Genomic DNA, 21,217 nt, shown 5'->3' with positions numbered 1-21,217 from the left:
CTGCCTATTCAGAGACTTTACACTTGAAGTTAGTCAGATACACATGTGAACACACATACACTGTAATATACATTCTGGTGTTTAAAAAGTCTTCTTTTGATTGCACTTGCTCCTTCAGCTATTACTCAAGTCTACTCTCCACTTCATATCAAAATTCCTCAAAATTTGCCATTCCTCATTTTCTACATTTTTTTTTTTTTGCGTGTCATACTCTGTTAATCTCACTTTGCTTTTCTCCATTTTTTTCCTGTAAAACCTACTCCTGTGAAGTCACCAATGACCTCCATTCTTGCCAAAGCACTAATCTATTGTATGCCCCATCTTACTTTACTTGTCAGCAGGATTTGACATAGGGAATAAACTCCTTCTACTTGAAAATCTTTATTCACTTGGCTTTGAAGACACTATCTTCTTCTGGTTTTCCTTCTATATCCAGTGACTTCTGCTTTGTCCTTGATTAGCTCTTCTTCTTGTCAAAGTCTATGTGTCGTATTACCCAGGACATAGCTGTAAGCTTCTTAACATCTCCCCCTATTGTCCAGTGATGTGACTTTATCCTCATCCCTTGATTGAATATCAAAGATACAGTGAGGCTCCAAATTGTATATGCAGCTCTGGATCTTTTCCCTGAGCTTTAAACTTATTTATCTAACTGCCTTCATAATGGCACTTGGATATTTGAAACATGTTCCAAACAGAACTCCTGGATGTTCTCCGTATTGACCTCTTCCCTGGACTTCCCCGTCTAAGTAAATGGCACTACCACTCACCCAGATACTCAGACCAACAATCTACTAGTTCATCTTGATTTTTCTCTTTACTTCAACATCCAGCATATTCAGCAGCAATCTGTGAAAACTGTAACCCATATAATGTTCCTATTTCATAATTATTCAAAAGCTCCTCATTAAAATTAAACTGCAAATTTCCTACAATGGCACCCAAGAATCTCATGATCCACCTCTGCCTCTCGCCTCATCTGTGAATTCTCTACCCCAACTCACACTGTTCAAGTGACAGAAATGCCCTGCTCTGCCCCAACTCCACAGTTTTTTTCCTCTACAAGAAGCTGGCAATTGCTATTCTTCCTCTGGAACACTTTTCATCCTTATCGTTGTCTCATTTAATCCTGCACCTCATTAATATCACTGGGCAAATTAATCTCTCAGTGTGGCCTTTCCTCAGTGCTCCATCTCAAATAGCCCACTCACTACTCTTTCTCTCTTCTATCCTTGATATTTTTCACTTAGCAAAACTTACAACTACTAAAAATCACAAATTTGTTTACTGATTTGTTTTCTAATTTCTAATTTTCTAATTGTCTAGTGTCAAGTTTTAGAAAGGTAGAGACAGATCATGTCTTGTTTACTGCTACAGCTACACTATCTAATACAGTGGTAGAACATAATATGGAATCCATAAAAGCTGTTCAGTGAATGAATAAATATATTTAATACGATATAGAATATATTAAAAATAAGAAACTCACAGGTAAGGAATAGATACAAGATTGGGTTGAAAAACTCTTTAATTACAAAAAGGGAATTTGTGATGCTATGCTTGAATTTTATAGCTCAGTGTAACTTCCGATTTTGAAAATTTCGCATTAGATTTAAGTTTTCCCTCCACAGTTGTCTGCCTACCACCAGTAGTCAGTGTGCAAATATGCATTCCTGACCCAAGGCTGATCTCTTTTGTATTTTTATTCATTTACCCTTAGGGAATAACTAGTGCTGGATAGTCAGGTAGATAAAGCAAGACAGACTCAACGACTTACTGATTTTGAAGAGTGATTGACACACTTAGAATTTTCTGAAATAGCACAGAGTGTCCCCCAGTTGTAGAAATATTTTATAAAGTAGATAACTGATGAATACAAAGGAATGATTATAATCAATTGGAATAAGCTGAACCTATTAAAATTCCAAAACAAAAAAATACATAGTCCATGATGATAGTAAAAAAAGGGGAAGTTATCTTGAATCTGCCAAAAGACTATTGTTTGGCATAGATAGCTTTAATGTATGCAGACAAATTTTAAAATGTAATTAATTAATACAAATAAATTTATGGGGTTCTACACAAAATTTTGGTCAACATCTAAGTTATTATCCACTCATGGTTGTTGCAGCGAATCAGACAAGGTGTTTTGTTAAAGGCTTACTGTAAAGACGGTTATGTCTTAAAAAGGAAAGGGAATATGTATAGATCATCAAAAGAGTAATTTGTATGGGAACTTCCCACAGTTGTATTTATGATTATTACACCCTATGAGAAAATAAAAGCAAATCTTAAGCTTGTTGGAAAACTGCACAGTCTATGATTAAAACACACACACACACACACACACACACACACAATCAATCTTGTATTGATTTTTCCTGGTGTTTTACTTCCAAGCATTAGTAAACTCTATTTCTCTTAAAAAGATAAGACGTTTAACCAAATAATTTATTCCCATTTTTAATTAGTAATATTAACACATCACTGAGTTAACACATCACTCAATTTCTCATGAAACAATATTGAAGAGTGGGCCCATATTTTTTACATGAAGAGAAGGTATAATTACTGTATTTAATAAGATTATTTTGAGCCTAAACACAGAAAAATAGTTGCTCTTGAGCTCATCTTGCTTCAAATGACATTTGAGACCCTACTTAGCATTCTAGCTTCCTCTTTTGCCAAAGGAGCTAAAGTGGGTGGTTTAATAGCAACAAACATAATCTAGGAAAAGTCACTAATGTAGATTCCATTGTCTTCCATTTTCATCCAGGTGGAAAATGCACAGACGTTGAGACTACCCTAACTTAGGACAGAGAACCAGATATCAGGAAGATGGGCATTAAACCCTGTACTCTTACTGTTAGACTTGGCTAGGGAGCCATGGGATATATTGGTTTCCTCTTCTCTTTATTTTTTTAGCCATCTCCGGATTCTATTAAGTGAGGCCTGTAATGGGGGTCAGGAGGCCTATAGTCAAGCCCCAAGTACTATAACTTATGAGTCCTTTTACCCAAATTGTCCTAGGTCTCCTTACCTAAAAATTAAAGGGTTCTGCATGTTTTCTAAGATACTTTCCAAAATGAAAATTCTCAATTTAAACTAAATCTCAAAATTTGTATTCACTTAAAGTTTATTGTCCCTTTCTTCAAATTAAACTCATACAAACAGAAATAAAACAGAAAATAAAATTACATTTTAAATACTAAAAGATTATGTGCATGTAATAATCAGAAAACAAAAAAAATTGCTTTATAATTCATCATTAAAATAAGGTGTTCCTGATGCTGTGGCCACTTAAACGAAATACTTGATAAGCATTCATAAAAATGGTTATTCTTTCATATCACAATAGAATCTTTCAAAGTTATTACTTTCTTCCCCATGCTGGGCAGAAGCCTAACAACAAAATATCAGTGTAACAATGCACAGAGAGATCTTAGATATAGTTTATAATCTACCAGCTTTGTTGATTACTTCCAAAACAGCATGTGCTGTGAAAGGGAAATGGGTTTTACGTCAGATAGCTTTGGACTCTAATTCCAGCTCATCACTTTCCAGCTGGTGCCATTAGGCAATTAAACACCCACCAACTAATAAAACTTAAGGAGGGAAGGAAATCCTTTTCTTCTACACTGCTTTATCCCCAGGAGGGCCTGGTATATTATAAATATTTTTTGAATGAATGAACCTCTCAAACCCTCCATTTTTCATTAGATTCAGTTTTCCGTGAAGATAACAATAATGTACTGCTTTAGTTTAGAATTTTTTCAAGACAATTTCTGTGAAACCCATTAGCAGGCCCGTGACACTTAATAGGTGCTAAAAATATGCTTGTTTCATTTCCTTGACCCACTGCAAAATAAAACTGAGTCATTAAAGACCAGACATTTTTCTCAAAAATACTTATTTTAGGTACAATACCTATAAAAGCAGTGAAACATGCCAATATATGGATTAATATCAATTGTCACTTCAAAGCTCTTGATAACGTAAAATGCTCCTTTCATTACCTTCTTATTCCTGCAATTTCAACTACTGCCATTATCTATGGGCTCTTTTGTATCATCTCATTGTGTTCATTTCTGTGAAGAGTCTCAACAGGATACTTTTCTATAAAAGTAAGCTACTTTACTAGATTTCTAGATCCTCAAGGTCAAGACAGAAATTCATATATAGTATCTGGCTGAACTATATGAAATTGCTGATATTTGGCCATTTGTGACCTATAAAAATGGTAATTTAATGTGGTCCCACCAGTAGCTAGTCAGTAAATATTTATTGTTTTAAATGTACAAATAAAATAGTAACTTTACATTTAGTTATTAATTCTCAGAATACATTGCAGAATTGGCCTAATAGTTATGCCACCAATACATAATTGTAACACAATATAAACAATAAAATAAGATTATCAGACAAACTGTCTTCCTCTAGTTTCACCGAAACTAAAACACAAGTAATTCCTTGCTTGCATTACTTCCTTTAGATGGGATATCTTCTCTCAACCTATCCAGCAACCTCTATAACAGGGATCCCCAATCCCAGGGCCACGGACTAGTACCAGCCGGTGACTTGTTAGGAACTGGGCCACATAGCAGGTGAGCGTCATAAAGCTTCTGTATTTACAGCCACTCCCTATTGCCTGAATTACTGCCTGAGCTCTGCCTCTTGTCAGATCAGTGTCGACATTAGATTTTCATAGAAATGCAAACCCTATTGTGAATTGCCCACGCAAGGGATCTATGTTGTGTGCTTCTTATGAGAATTTAATGCGGGATGATCTGTCACTGTCTCCCATTACCCCCCAGATAGGACTATCTAGTTGCAGGAAAACAAGCTCAGGGCTCCCACTGATTCTACATTATGGTGAGTTGTATAATTATTTCTTGATATGTTATGCTGTAATAATAATAGAAATAAAGTGCACAATAAATGTAATGTTCTTGAATCATCCTGAAACCAACCCCACTTCCCTCCCTAGTCCAGGGAAAAATTGTTTTCCATGAAACTAGTCCCCAGGGCCAAAAAGGTTGGGGACCTCTGCTCTATAACATTCTTCTGCCCATTCCACCCTCCTCATTAAGATCCAGGCCAAATGCTGTCTCCTCCATAAGTCTTCTCCAGGCATGCCATTTTTGTGCTCCCACTCTGCATCTATATACATCTATCTATATACTATCTATATACATACCTCATTATAATCTAAGAATCTATTCCTATGAGTATGTCTCGCTTTTACCTAATTTGAAAGCAAGTAGCCATTCAACCTAAAATTTTTGTTTGTTTGTTTGAGACGGAGTCTCGCTCTGTCGCCCAGGCTGGAGTGCAGTGGCCGGATCTCAGCTCACTGCAAGCTCCGCCTCCCGGGTTCACGCCATTCTCCTGCCTCAGCCTCCCGAGTAGCTGGGACTACAGGCGCCCGCCATCTCGCCTGGCTAGTTTTTTGTATTTTTTTAGTAGAGACGGGGTTTCACCGGGTTAGCCAGGATGGTCTCGATCTCCTGACCTCGTGATCCGCCTGTCTCGGCCTCCCTCAACCTAAAATTTATAGGTACATTGAAAGAATCCTTGGCTTCTTAAGGTCTTTTCATTTGAAAATTCATAGATTTTGATTAGTAGTTCCCTTATATAAATCAGACTTTAAAAATTTGTACAATAAACCTTTTCCTGCACTTTTGCCTGAAATAGAAAATTAATTTCTGGATTATACAAAACAAACTAATGAGGGATTTTAGGTTACGTAAAATGTAAGCAACATGGCAACTATCAGCTATGCTTACCATATCACTATGTATTATTAAACAAACAAAGCAAAACAAAGCTCACCAGTCTCCGAAGTCCTTACAGAAAGTAAAGAAGATATCTGATTGCCATGACCAAATCTGGTATAAGACCTTACAGAAATGTTATAGAGGGTGAAAGGTCTTAAGTTCCTTAATATTATGTCTGTTGTTGATGTGTTCTTCATATATGAAGTGTCTCTATTTTTATATAGCACTTCATAAGCAGTAATGATCCCATTGGGCTTTTCAGGTGGTGACCACTTCAACCTTATTTCATTTGCGGTAACATCAATTACGTCAACATCTTGAGGTGATGATTCCGGTTCTAGAGGAAGAAAAGAAAATTTTTAGTACCTATATTTTTATTGATGCTTGTTGCTTTAGACCCTAGAGGTGGCATGAAGTGAAGGCAGTGAGCATGTACAATCATTTTTAAAAAAAAATTAAAACCGCAACTGATATTCTTACCATCTTCGGGAGTTCTCACAAAGATGTCATTTTCTTCAGACAAAGAACTTTCTCCAACGTGGGTTGAGGCTGCCACTCTCATTTTGTATTTTGTGTATTTCTTTAACCCTATAAGGACAATAGACAAACTGTTTAATGTCCTTAAAATAATATTCTTGGGATTGGTGTCATTTAATATAAGACCAGTAAGAATAATTTATACGGGGAACTAGCTTCCAAATAATTGCAGTCTCCTCAAATTCGTGGGCTTATAGGCCTTTCCATGTTGGTCATTTCAAATTCTTTCCTGAAATATTAAGGCAACAATTTAAAGTTGAAAAAGTAACTTTTTGGCACACTGCAGGGGGTATAGTTGACTTGGCACAAATACCATATCAGCTGAATTACTTCAGCTGATTTTTGCAGTCGTACATTTTAGTCTTCAATAATGAGTTATTTTGATATACCAGATACATTATTTCTTAAGTTAAGTAAATTTCTATGAGGCTTGTGATCTGATGCTTTTTACTTCTTTGTGGGTAAATCTAGTTAAAGAAAAACACATTTAATCGAGTTATGTATGCAGGTATTTTAAAAAGATATCCATGGCGACACAAAACAACAAAATATGAATTGACATAGCATGTGTTCTGTAGTATATAAGGCACAGGGAAATGGGCATATTTTCCACCAGAATAGAAATGTAAAACAAACAACAACAATAAAATGTTGTTTTCTACCTGTTATGAGAAAGCTGTTATCTATAGTAGTTATCTGGAATGCTCTGTTTGTATCCAGTTCCATTGCATAAATCGTATAGTGAGTTATTTTTCCATTGGGATATTCTGGAGGATCCCAATATAACAAAATAGATGAAGAACTAATATTTTTATAGTTTATAACTTTAATGGAGCTTGGCACTTAAAAAGAAGAATGAACATATGAATGAAAAGAAAAAGTATCACAGTGTACAACAGCAATATTTGCAGGTAATTGTTTCAAAGGAAATACATCCTTACCTTGCTCACGTGTCCTAACATTGAGAACTGTTGGTGGTCCTTCTCCCATGATGGTGAAAGCAGATACACTAATCATGTGCTCAGTGAAAGGTACAAGTCTCCTGATAACATAAGACAGCTGTTCAGCTGCAATGTCAGTAATATACTGATTCCTTGTAGTTACTGTTTGAATTCAGAAAAAAGAGAAAAAAAGATATTTGGCTTCACAATCAAAATTATTTTTTCCTTAGACTGTAAAATCTTAAACCTGACTTCTCCTTATTCTTTAATCTCTCCATGCACATCTCTATTAAAAGTAGATGTGTAATAATAGTAAACATAAAAATATTAATTTTAGAGATTGTATTGAATATTACTATGAATTTCTGAGTACCTCCCAATAATAACCACAAACACTTTGTGCTGATAATTTTGCTAGTTTTTACACATTACTCTGAAACATGACATTAGTGTTTTTAAGAAAACATAACTTTATTAAAGAGACTGGTTAGGAATGTTTTCTGAAAAGAAAGAGTAGGCAATAATATATAATTGAAATATTATAAATCAATATCAGGTTTTAGTAGAAGAGTTAAAGAAATACATAATTGAGATATTATAAATCAATACCTGGTTTTAGTAGAAGAGTTAAATAAATAGTTTTATTTGGACTCAAATTTCACCATACAGCCACACATTCAGTAAACCAAATAATTCTTTAAAGCAAGCATGCTTGGATAACTGATAAATAAATATCCCAGAAGGATTTCAAATGTTAGATTTTTGCTTTATTTAGAATTTGCGCTTCTAAAACTCTTTAGTAGCAATTAGGTCAAACTTTAAGTTTTTAAGGGAACATCTGCATCAGAAATCTTGGGACTCTTAATTTTCAGTGTTACCCTCCAGTCATCTTTGCACAAGAAAGATGGATCAGTAAGTGAAATATAAACATCTATTCAATGTAATGTGATTTTTTTTTTTTTTTACTAATTCTACCATAAATAGAATAACACTTTTAATTTTGAATGGGACAAATGCCAAATCAGAGAAAAGGTAATAAAATAAAATATTCTTCTCATTTAACATTTTAGAAAAGGTAGAAAGAGAATATGTGTCAGGTGAGTATTTTTAATTTGCCATATATGACATTCTCCGTTTAGAAACTGTAAGAGCCACTGACACTGAAGAGCAAGTGTATACACTAATGACATCACCACATCGTTGGGGTCACCTACACCTGTTTATCACACCATGCACTAGAGTTGTAACTTTCTGACCTATTTACCTTTAGTGACATTTGAAAACCTATTAGTCAAAAGCTGTAGGGAGTGTGAGGCCTGTAAATGATTTGAAGATATGTTAATCCCTTCCCATCACACCTGCTTTGGCAACTGTAATAACTGATTGTCTATGCAGCTTGGCCGGAGACTCTAGGGTGCTACTTTCTCCAGGAGGAAGGTCAAATGGGTTAGGAGGGGCCAGCTTCTGCCTGTGTGGCATTTCCATTTGTTGCATGAGGTTTTCCGACAGCTAAAAAAAAAAAAAAATTGACTCCAGCCCAACAACCATTAATAACATGGCTGAACTCTACACTAAGGTTCATTTCTGTGCTAGCTAGCACCGGTGGCTTAAATGCACTTTATAGAAAATCAAAATTCTACCTACCAAGTGGTGAAGTCTGGTCTTCAGCTCTATTCCTTGCAGGAAAGTTATTATCTGGATGATTGTTATATATAAATGTAGCAAGTGAGTGAAGGTCAGATGACATCTCTGCTGAACCCTCATATAATCCTATCATTGGCTCTACTATGTTCACAATTTCTGGAGCCATGGGGTCATTTATATACTGTAATTAAAAGTAGATATTTTAAAAGACTGTGACAGTTATACTTCATGACTTAAATCAAGTATTCATTTTAAAAACTTGTCACTTTGGAATCATGCTGTTATAAAAGATAACACATTTCCATGACCACTGTCTTCTTTAGATTCCAAAATTTCATTCTCCGGCTACTAATACTCTGCATCATTGTAGCACATTGTGACCATTGTATTTCCTAGTATATTGTATATTGGGAAGGAGCAGATTTTGTTCTGACTTGAGTTAGTTTCTTTATGGTAAGATAAGATGTCCTTATGCAAAGGTTTCATGACTGAGATATTGTAACTGCTCACCCCCAAATGGTAAGTGTTCTAGGCATACTGATGTATTAGAATGTGTTTTGCTTCTCTAATTACCTGTCCTCATTTGTATACCATACATGAGAGGTCTACATGCCTGCTTGATATACATCAATGATAATAGTTTATAATAGAGTGAAGTTACATACCAGAATAAAACTCCATGGTAATATTAATAGTTTTCACACAGGATTCATGGCATACCTGTCAAGACTCTGGACCTAAGGAATATTTAAAGTAACTGCAATTGTTCCTAGATCCTATAATGTAATTCACACATGTCAAGTTCACCAAAATGGCAAATACTGAGGTGAAAACATCAGGAACAGATTATGGACGAATACGGTAGAGGTTTTTATTTAGCTAACAAGATGATTCTCATTTCTCCCTCCCCACTAGCATAATTGATTGAAACAAAATGGGGAAAAGGTGTTTTGACCAAATAATATTGGATATTTGTGTAGAATGTTGACTTTGGAAATAAGAGTACACATTAATCAAAGAAAATGTTGCTTTAAGGGACTTAACCAAGTACAATGTGTGGACTTTCTTTGGAGTCTAATTAGAACATACCTAATCAACACAGGATGTGAAGATAATCAAGGAAATCTGAATGTGTTCTAGGTATTAAATGATACCAGGATGGTATTAGTAATTTTGTTCATTGTGGTCATGGCATTATTTTATGGGTGAAAATGTCCATGGTTTTTAGAAATTCGTGCTTAGATATATAGGAACAAAATGATGTTAAGTCTGGAATTTATTTAAAAACCCGAGGCAAGAATGGCAGCCTATTGATGATTACTGAATCCAGGTGGCAGGTCTATGGAGGCTTATTAGACTCTTTTCTCTACTTTTAAACCTGTTTGAAATTTTCCAAAATAAAATACTTTTGAAAAAAGAATATGCTGAAAAATCTACTCTCTTGTGCTAATTTTTTTAACTTCTGCTTCAAAACTTACCTCCAAAACACATTTTTTTTTAAAAAAATATTCTATTCCTTATCAATTCCATGCTCTTTTACCCTCAGAGTTTATAACAATTAATTCATAATATAGGTTTCAGTTGTTTATAAGTTTTGGTATATCTGTCTTTTAATTATCTTACATGTGTTGGAGTTGTCTTCACTCAGAGAGCCAAAAACAGGTTTTCTAGGCCTTAGGAACATCAAAATACTTAATAGTTTCCAAAAAATGAAAGTAGGTGGTCAGGAAAAGGTTCAGTAAAGCAAGAAATTGTATGGCATTTCAGTTAACTATCTACAAAGGCAAGTTACTTAAATATTAACTCTTCTGAAAGATAAAAGAATGGAGAAATGAGTCAAAAAATTTTCAGTCCTCTGAATATTTACAAAACGTAATTGTCTAAATCTCATTACAACTCTACCTAGAAAAGTGTTGTCATGAAAAGCAGCAGGTTTCCCATAAAAACTACTTTTTAAAAGTTGTGATAAAGAGCTATGGATAGGGAACTCTATATGGGTTTGTTCCTATGTCCTTGTAGAGGACAAAGTAAAGGTCTTCTATCTTACAACAGCTCACTTCAGCGCTGCCTCCACGGGGAAATTAGGGAGGGCAGGAATCACAAACACATAACTCAGAGAAGCTCTGGTGTTGCAGTCAATACTTTATGCCCAAACCACACAGCTGTTTCCACTATCAATCAGTCACCCTTTGAAAATCTACTGTATACAAAGCACTATAGAATGAACTATAGTGAGGTAGTACAAAGAATTTCCCCCTCAACCATGGTTTTGCATTAAATCTCTCAATATTTTCTATCCCATGCCAGACAAATTATTGAGGGATAAAGCATAGCATCCCATCAATTACATATGTTAAGCATCTCTGCTGACAAACTGCCATTTCAAAGTGAGAGTTGACCTGAATGCTTTTGACTATGTGAATGACTCCCAAATTCTGATATTCTGACATTAGAAAAATCCTCCATAACTTGGGCAATGATTTGAACATTGGCTTTGTAATAACCCAGAATGTTATCACTAAGTGTGTCCTGTTGCGAATATTTCTCACACTTAACCTCTTAAGAAAAGACATTAGGTTAGACGTTAGTCAAGTTTTCCTAATGATAAAAAAGTAATAATATTAAAAGCAAAAATGTTAGGAAAAAATTTGGATTTAAGAGAGTAGTGGGAAGGGGCAGAGAGAAGCAGCAGTAGAAATGAGAGAAATAGGAGGGAAAAACGTCCATTGCAACACCTAAAAATTCCCAACTCACTGCTACTACTGACATTCTGAATTAGATATTTTTCTGTTGCGGGGCTGTCCTGTACATTGTAGGATGTGTAGCAGCTTCCCTGGCCCCCACCTACCTTAGCTGTGACAATGAACATGTCTTCAAAGATTAACAAATGTCTCTTGGAGAGCAAAATTGCCCCTGGTTGAGAACCATTGAGTTAGGGAATGTCACAATTTGTCAACATGAAAGGCCTTGCATATGCTGCCCAGGAATTCTTGGAATTTATGTGAAAGAATTAAGAGTCTTCAGAGTTAAATTCCTAATCCACCTGAATAAACCAACTTGATTTTACATGTAATAATCTTCATCATAGTGAATGTGATTTTATTTTCTAAAAAATTATATCTATCAGTTTAGGGTCACTGGAGGTCTGCTGAATTGAATTAATGAAATGTTTGACTTATTCTTAAGAAATGCTTCTATATGTTAATGTACACTATAACATGATTTGTGCTGTTATCAAGAAGTGGTAAAAAGAAAATTTTTTAATCAGCGTATGCTTGGAAATCTTCTAAAGGACGCCGTATTGTTCAACACATTATTCAGGTGAGCAAATCTTTAAGTCTTGACTATGTTTATGTTCCTAATGCTGAATAAAATAAACTTATCTCAAGGCATTGCTACACTACTTTTGGGTTCTGTCCTCAGCCTCATTCCTAGCAACCAGCCAAGCATTTAGCACAAGACTTTCTTCTTACGTTCACCAGTGACAAACATTGATATTCTCAAGGAATACGTTGGATGAAAAGATGCATCTATATGAATCTCAGAAGTCTGTAATACTAGACAGCAATATGTCTATTGGAGAAAAATGTCTCAGGTTTCTAATAGAACAAGTACTGGATGGGATCTGCCTGAAGTTCAAGCAAAGAGCAGTCCATGGAAATGACTTCAGGGTTTTTTAGACTTCAGTCTCAGTGGAATGAGGCTCCCAATGAAATGATCGTTTTTTATTTCACTATTTTGAAAGAAGGAAGAAATTTACATCGAAGGAGAAAATAATTATGCTCAATTTGGCTCCCTTCAAACTACATACAGAATATTGTGTTCAGTTGAGTAAGAGGATCCTTGACAAACTAGAAAATATGCACAGGAATATAATCCATGATATAAGGGACCTAGAAGCCATGACTAACAAAAACTAAGGATATTAAGTCTTTGGAAAACTCTGACCACTATCTTCGATGAGAAAGAGTTAAATCATTGTTTATTATTGTTGTCACTGCAAAGGCTAATGTTTTAAGCTTCTGTGTGTTACAGGGTGTTAAACACTTTTATTCATTTGAACTTGCTTTATTGTACCCCAAAGAGATAGATTATTTTTATCTCCATTTTACAGTCATCTGTTCAAGTTCACAAAACTGGTGACAGCCAAGGTAGGATTGGAACATTTTTCCTGGTTCCAAAGCTCATGTTCATAGCCACTATAATCTACTATATTGGTCTAGAGAGGAGAGTTAGGACCAACTGATGAAAATTAAAAGACTAATATTTCAGTTCAAAGTAAAAACAGCATCGTTTCTCATTCATCTATGGGTTTCTGTGTCTAACAGAGTGCCTAAAACCTCATGATTACTTAAGAAATAGATCCTTGTGGGACCATAACAAAGAATACTTCAAAGCTTATAGAATAGGAGCTACTTTTGCAGTGGTAGATATCCTATAATAGTTGATAAAATATTTTAGCAGAGGTTGGATTCACATCATTTATTAGGAATGTTATAGATCAGATTCATATGTACGTGTGGAAGTTGAAATAAAATATCTCAAACCCTGAGACTCATTTTGCTAATGTAATTTTCAAATATTTGTTTAAATATTAAAAGTAAAATTTTATACATATTTCAGCTTATTTAAATAATCCATATTTATTCAGAAACAAATAGATCATGGGAGTCACTGGAATAAAAAACTCAATAAGGGTAATGAGATCAAATCATGCCTAGCATAGGAAGGTTATATTATATATTTAAGTTTAATAATCATGATATATGTACATGGCTACAAAAAAAAAAAAGGATGATGAAGGGTTTATAATGAAAATGACTATTCCCTGTTTGTACCTTCCCTACCTCTTACTTCCCAGAAGCAACACTTTAAACCACTCCTGTTTTCACTTCTTACGGTGTTTACTTTTAAAATACTCAATAACATGCATATGCTGCTCTGTTAACACTCATTTATTTTAGAATCTATTGATTTTTTGCAATGATAGTGAAGAGTTAGGTTACTTAAATACATATATACCTTCGTCATCTGTTCTCAATTCTTATTAGGTTACTTTCATAATGTAAATAATATACTTAAATCCAGAAGGATTATTCTAATAGGTGCTTGAAATATAAAATAGTAGGCTGGGGGAGTGTAGTGCATGGCCTCTCAGGTAGATACCCATTATACCCACCTCCTGTTGTTCCTGCTTTGTAAAATCTCCTCTTCTTGAGTGAGTTGGGACCTATGATTTGTATCTAACCAATAGAACAAAGCAAAGGGCATAACATGTCTCTCCCATGATCACATTATATAGACCCTTCTTACTGGCTTGATGAAGTAAATGGCCATGTTGAAAAAGGCCACATGGAAAAAAAAAAAAAAAAAAACTGTAAGGCACTAGAGGAGTCTCCAGCCAAGAGCCAGCAGAATCCAGGGCCCTTAGTTCTAAAGCCAAAAGGAAATAAAATCTGCCAAAACCTGAATAAGGCTGCAAGTGGATTCTTCCCTAGTCAAGCCTCCAGATGAGAACACAGCTCAGCTAGTTTCTTACTTGCAGCCTTATGAGACTCTAAGAGGAGAACCAATCTAAGCTGTACCGAGATATCTGACCCAAAGAAACTGTGCGATTATAAGTACAAATTGTTTTAAGCTGCTAAGTTTGTGGAAAATTGTTATGGAACAATGGAAAACTAATATAGTGAGATAACAGTAGTCCAGGCGAGGGACTATGCAATCCTGAGCTGAAGTGGGAGATACAGAAATAAAATAAAGACATATGCAGGTCACATTCTGGACGTAGAAATAACTGATCTTAACATTAAGTGGCTATTGAATGCTAAGTAGGATCTAAGTCAGAAGTGACTCCAAGGTTTCAAGCCTTCATGACAGAGAGAATAACGGTTCCATTATCCAAAAAGACAAATATCAGACGTATATAAATGCCATAAATGCTCACTCTCAAAGTCTTCTGTACCATGGTTTCTTAGACAATGATCTTCAGGTCTGAGATCTGTGTTACGTACAGTCAGAGGGATTAGAAAATTCTAAACCCAGGTACCAAGGCTACAAGTCAGCCTCTCTTTAGGCCTTACTCTTGACACACTGAAACTAGTAATTGCCTGGACAGACCTTATGGGTGTCCTGTGGGAACCTGCACAGGTCACTGTCTCTGTCCCAATATCTCTGTCCTCATTCCCATGTCACATCTTCCTTCCCATCATGAACCAGGCCCTATTATCTCAAATAAGATTCCTGTTTCATTTTATGGGGAGAAAATAATTTAGATGTAATGAGCCTGGCAGAACCTTCCCACGAATGGCTGCAATTAGGAATCCAGAGTGTCAGAGAGAAGGATCAGAGTAGAAAGCAAGGCATAAGAGTCAGACAAATAGGAAGCAGTGATTGAAATTGTTAGGTCATCAAAAGAAAATGTTATGAGATGGCTGAAACCAAAGCTCTGTAGAACATCTTTACTAAAATGTTAGAAAACAGTTAACTTTTTGAACTATCTTCATTTTAAATTGTGCAAAGCCAAAGGATTACAATGTCACAGTATACAAAAGTGCAGAAAATATTAAGGAACAAATAGTGCCAAAAGCTGAAAAGTGGGGGGACAGAGGGATGGATTTTGAAGGAGATAAGAACACAAGGGTGGTTAAAAATATTTAATCCTTGTATTGGACACTGGGGAGGTCACTGGTGACTTCTAATAAGACTTCAAGGATTTAAAGAGTTCTTGAGTTGCAGAATGAGGCTACTTTTTCAGAAGATAATAGAAATGAGAAGAGAGAGTCCTTATCCTGAGAGAGGTACCAAGGTCAAAGAAAGGAATAACAAACGAAGAACACACTAAGCCAAAAGTTGTATTTCTTATGTCATTTACTCCCAACCCTGTAAGGTGGCTATATAAGCCCTATTATAAAAATGAAGGCAGCAAGTCTCCAAAAGTTGATTTGTCCAAGGACATAGGCGTAGAACATGGCAGAGCGAGGCCAAGAACCCAGGGCCATTTGGATTTAAAGCTTCTGTCATATCTGTCTCCCCACATCAATCTCCTGAAAGGTAAACCCAAACACCAGTTACACGGGGAAGTAGAAATATCAGAAATGAGTCTGATCTAGTAAAGAAAGATATAATCAGAGAAATAAAGAGAAGTATAATGTCTCCTTTCATTAAGAGAGGATAAGGGAAGTAATATTGGGAAGCAACTAAAGTGGATGATCCTATGCCAAGATTAATGATCACAATAGGTCACAATTATTTAGCATAGCACTTACTATATGCCAGGTACAGTTCTAAGCTCTTTACATACATGAACCCATTAAATCCTCATTATTAACCCTTTGTTATAGGGACTTATAATCACTATCTTATAGAAGAAGAAACTGATGTTCAGAGAGCTGAGGCCAACTTTCCTGGGGTTAAACAGTTAGTAATGGCAGAACTAGAGTTTAAACCTGGTTTACACTCTTAACCACTTGCTATATAGCCCAGTGAGAGACAAAATCATAATTCAAATCCAAATTTGTATGTCTCCAAAGCTCATGTGCTCTCTACTATGAGACGAGAATTGCAGACCAAATAGAGACAGAAACACACACAAAAAAAGCCTTTCTAGAACCTCTTAGCCTAATAGAAAAACAGGTGTGGCCGCCCATTCAATAGATGTCATTAGCAGAAGTGGGAAACCTGTCATCTAGTACTAAGAAAGCTCAGTATCTAATTTAAGACCTTCTCAGCAGGAGCAAAGGGTTAAGCTTTTGCCCTTTGCCTGAGTTGTCAACTAGAGTATCACAGAAAGCATAATTCAACATCTTTTGCACAGAGGAAAGGAATCAACATAGGATTAAAATTTAACCCTGGGTTGAAGGCGGTGAGCAACTTGGAGTGGTAAGTCCTGGGTGGCCAGAATGCATTGAGCACATGGTAAGGTCAACTGTCACGCACAGGTAAGTGCCAGAAATAGAGGAAGGCTGGGACTAGAAATAGAATGAAGGCACGTGTGGGGAAAAATAACAGCACAGGTAGAAGCAGCAGCAACTCTGAAACAAAACAGCAGATGCCAGGGGCTGAATAACTATCATGTTTGTCTTTAAGGCCCAGTGATTGCTGCACTGGTCCTAAGAATGTTTATTCTTTGAGTGCCCCAGGGAGCAGCCAGTATCTGGACATGACTAGCCTGGAGGCTGAAAGGGTCTCACAGGTGAACAGTTGGTGAGGTGAGGTGAACAAAGACAGTGAAAAGAAAAATCAGTGTTGCCTGTACTTCCTAACAGAAACAAAAGGAAAAAAATAAGACTTCCAGTGTGAATAGAAGCAAACACATTGCCTAAAGATCCTGGTCCTCTTATTCAAAATCTAGGAAATGACTTAAATTTATTTTATTTAGTAATGTGATTTCTTAATCAAAGGTAATTTTTTTCTTTTTTAAAAAGAGGCAACTCTGAGAAATTTAGCTTCCCAAGACCAAAGAGAACAGAATCATTTGTCAACAACAGCTACTAAAATTACTGTGCCCTTCACTGGCAACTGTTCCAAGTTGCAAGCACAGCCTTTAAAGGAGTACTTAAATCATAACAGGAGTTTCCAAACAATTCATTAACTAATTTAGAATAATAATATTAACTTATGAAAATACCTTTAGTCCTGTTTAATTGCACAATTAACATTTTTCATACGATGAAAATGAATAATAGCACTTAACTGATAATATATGACCTAAAATGAAATATGATCTAACTAGATTATCAACATGCCCCAAATTTACTTTACTTTGTACTAGTAAGTTGTCACATATTTTATATGTGGGTGCTAGCAAATCTTCAAAGGTATCAGAGCCAGAACCAAGTAGAAAGGGCTCGCCAATAAGTGAAATAAAAATGCAATACCTCATTATTTCCTCTGAGCAAAGTATTTTCCAAAATTATTCCTGTCTCTGGAACTAGCACTTTCACTCGGTATTGGTTAATAATTCCATTTGGTTGTCGTGGTTTCTTCCAAGTAATTCTTACTTGCGTGGCTTCTACCTCTGCAAGTTGTAAATCAAACACTGCCCCTGGAACTAAGAAAGAAAGAAAGAAAAGAAAAAAGGGGGAATTTAAAAATATTTTTTCAAGTGAAAAAAGTGCCTACATTCTTAGCTCACAATTTAAGATATATAACAATTTTATTAGAAAATAGACGAGATTGGGTGCGGTGGCTCACGCCTGTAATCCTGGCACTTTGGGAGGCCAAGGGAGGCCAATTACCTGAGATCAGGAGTTCAAGACCAGCCTGACCAACATGGTGAAACTTCATCTCTACTAAAAAATACAAAAATTAGCCGGGCATGGTGGTGCGTGCCTGTATTCCCAGCTACTCGGGAGGCTGAGGCAGGAGAATTGCTTGAACCCAAGAGGCAGAGGTTACAGTGAGTGGAGATCACACCACTGCACTCCAGCCTGGGAGAAAGAGCAAGACTCCGTCAAAATAAATAAATAAATAAATAGACAAAAACAATTTATTTTGTTAAAAATTAAATATGTCTTTAAAAAAGGATGAGTTCACATCCTTTGCAGGGACATGGATGAAGGTGGAAATCATCATTCTCAGCAAACTAACACAAGAACAAAAAAACCAAACACCACATGTTCTCACTCATAAGAGGGAGATGAACAATGAGAACACATGGACACAGGGAGGGGATCATCACACACTGGGGCCTGTTGATGGGTGGGGGGTAGGGGAGGGATAGCATTAGGAGAAATACCTAATGTAGATGACGGGTTGATAGGTGCAGCAAACCACCATGGCACATGTATACCTATGTAACAAACCTACACGTTCTGCACATGCACCCCAGAACTTAAAGTATAATAATTTTTTTTAATTAAATGTCTTTAAATACATGGATATTTAAAACTAAATTTCTAAACATTGTTCTTGAAATGTAAGTAAGGAGCAGAATAACAGAATAATTTTCCAAAATAAAAGTCTAACATTTGTCTGAAACAAATTAATTAATGAAAATAATTTTCTTGAGAATATGCCTATTTGGAGATGATTAATGCCCAGTTGAAATCTTGATGGTTTCATAAAAATTATAACAACAGATTGAAAAATAATATTCAGAAGACTCTGAATGCAATGAAATATAGTTGGTAAGTTAAATTAGATTGCGTTTTAATTTATTACATGAAATTGTTTGAAGAGTTGATTGATTTTTTCTGATATTTTAAAAATAATCATGTTATTTTCAAATTTCAGGGGCCCTTATTCATTACAATAGTAAAGAAAAATAGGAACAAACCAATAATTGGTTTAAAATAAAATGCAATAAAAAAAACTTAAAGCAAATTCTAGTTGTAAAGTCACCAAGAGTGACATCTAGGGAACTTCCCAGTTTCACAGGAGTAATGGGCAAAAAATAAACATCCCCTGGCTTTTGACCATTTTTATTTACAGTTCAACTTGTGGTTATGAATAGCTCATTCATCCCTCCAACCTCTACTTTCCTTATCTATAAAATGGGTGTCATTATAGCTTTCCTATTACTATACAGGTTACTATAAGGAACAGAGTTCAAGAAAATTTCTCAAATTTCTAAAACTTTTAAGAAAGAGAAAATGACATAAAATTATGATCCCTTATGATCAGATTGTTGTTACACTTTAAATTAATTTCCCCAAGCTATCTGGCAGTGGTACAGGTTTAGCAAATTCTAGTTAGAAGACAGGCATATAGTCTTAAAAGGGAACAAAGGAAAAATGACCACCTTTCTTTTTAAGACAACAGAAAGGAATTGAAAAATAATTTTACAACTCCCATATATGTTATTTATAATGAGGAAATATAATTATGCTTAAGTTGGCTTTATAGTAACTATAACTATACAAAGTTTTCACCCCTTAGATTGAGTTTTTTCCTTTGTCTTCATGAAGTAACCAGTAAAGACTCCCTAGATATCGTGACAATCACTGGGCCATTCATTTGTCATTCAACACACCGAGCATTGATCATATGATCACTGTTCTAGGCACTTGAGGACAGAGGAAGGAATAAGACAGATAAAGCCCTTTGCACAAGTCACCTCTAGTATGAGTTTTATTTCACTAAAATATATTGTACCTAGAGCTCATGTTTGTATCATCTTATTTATCAACATGCAATTTACCAATATGCATTTTTCAAGGGTGGAGAAACTTTTCAAATAATTGGGTGGTGTAAAATAACATGGCTATTTAAACAGCAAAGCTCTCATTCCATCTTTCTTTAAAATTTTATTTTACAGTTTTTATGTAGACAAAACAATAGCCAGTATTGCATAACTTAAGTCACAGAAGAGATCTGGCATTTTTTCCATTTATTTTGAACTGATGTAGAATCTCCACTGAAAAAAAAAACCAGCTAATGACTACATTGATCATATTAATCAGGCAACTAAACCCTGCCTATTGAAAAATAAGTTAAATGATCAGTTCAAGTCAATGCAACACACTAATGTGTTAGATATCAAATATTATGCAGGACAGCAGAAAAATATATATATTTTACTGTCTCTTATTTTGCTAGTGAAACCCAAGAGTAGTAGCAGACACTATTTATCTTTTAATTAGAATATATATTTCTGTATATTCCATATATTAAATACTTACTTTCTTAGTAAGTATTGCCCCATGATACTTAATGTCAAAAATTACAATCCAAGTAAAGATTAAGTGGTTCTATATTACCTTAAAATATACCTCAAACTTGCATAAAAAGAATGACTATAAACTTATCTTTGTTTTCCTATTTAAGCTTAGGGGATAAAGGAAATGGAGTAGATAGCATAGTATCTTGTCTTTAAAAAGACACTTGATCTGTTAGACCACAAATTCTTATGAGGAAACTAGAGAAGACTTTAATATGATACAAAATTAACTAAAGATAATCAAACACGCAAGGCAATTATTCATGGTTCAGCATCAATTTTGAAGGTGTTATCCACAGGAAATACCTACAAGCCATTCTCAAGTCAATATATTTACAAATTTTACAATCAAATGAGAAATAAGTTAGACATCTGACCAAAAAATCTTATATTTTCTTTACCCCAATACCATTGGTTTCCAACTTCAAAATTAATGCTGCTCAATGATGAATTTTCTAGATAAGGGCAAAATAATTTTAATTTTGAAGGTGTTACATACATGGACTACCTAAGAATCATTCTTGAGTTAATATATTTATAAATTTTACTAATATATTAGAAACACAGTAATATATGATTTATTAAAATATATTCCAAATGATTTGAGGTATTCAAATGAAAAACTATGAGAAGAAATGAAACAGAGACAAATAGCATTG

At 35.1% G+C, this 21,217-nt stretch overlaps 1 protein-coding gene across 3 annotated transcripts in view; it reads right to left on the bottom strand.

Moving 5' to 3' along the window:
- Positions 1 to 21,217, bottom strand: part of PTPRQ (protein tyrosine phosphatase receptor type Q) — a 218,832-nt gene that overhangs the window by 178,531 nt on the left and 19,084 nt on the right. For all 3 annotated transcript variants that reach the window (XM_077952472.1, XM_077952473.1, NM_001193766.3), the window contains 6 exon segments: positions 17,776 to 17,948; positions 8,900 to 9,080; positions 7,256 to 7,417; positions 6,977 to 7,156; positions 6,258 to 6,365; positions 5,833 to 6,114 (listed from right to left, as the gene is read on the bottom strand). In XM_077952472.1, the coding sequence (XP_077808598.1) occupies positions 5,833 to 6,114; positions 6,258 to 6,365; positions 6,977 to 7,156; positions 7,256 to 7,417; positions 8,900 to 9,080; positions 17,776 to 17,948 (1,086 nt within the window).

The sequence above is a fragment of the Macaca mulatta genome, chromosome 11, assembly GCF_049350105.2.
Source record: "Macaca mulatta isolate MMU2019108-1 chromosome 11, T2T-MMU8v2.0, whole genome shotgun sequence".
Taxonomy (NCBI): domain Eukaryota; kingdom Metazoa; phylum Chordata; class Mammalia; order Primates; family Cercopithecidae; genus Macaca; species Macaca mulatta.
Note: the sequence above shows the minus strand (reverse complement) of the source record. Positions and strands in the feature narration are given on the sequence as shown.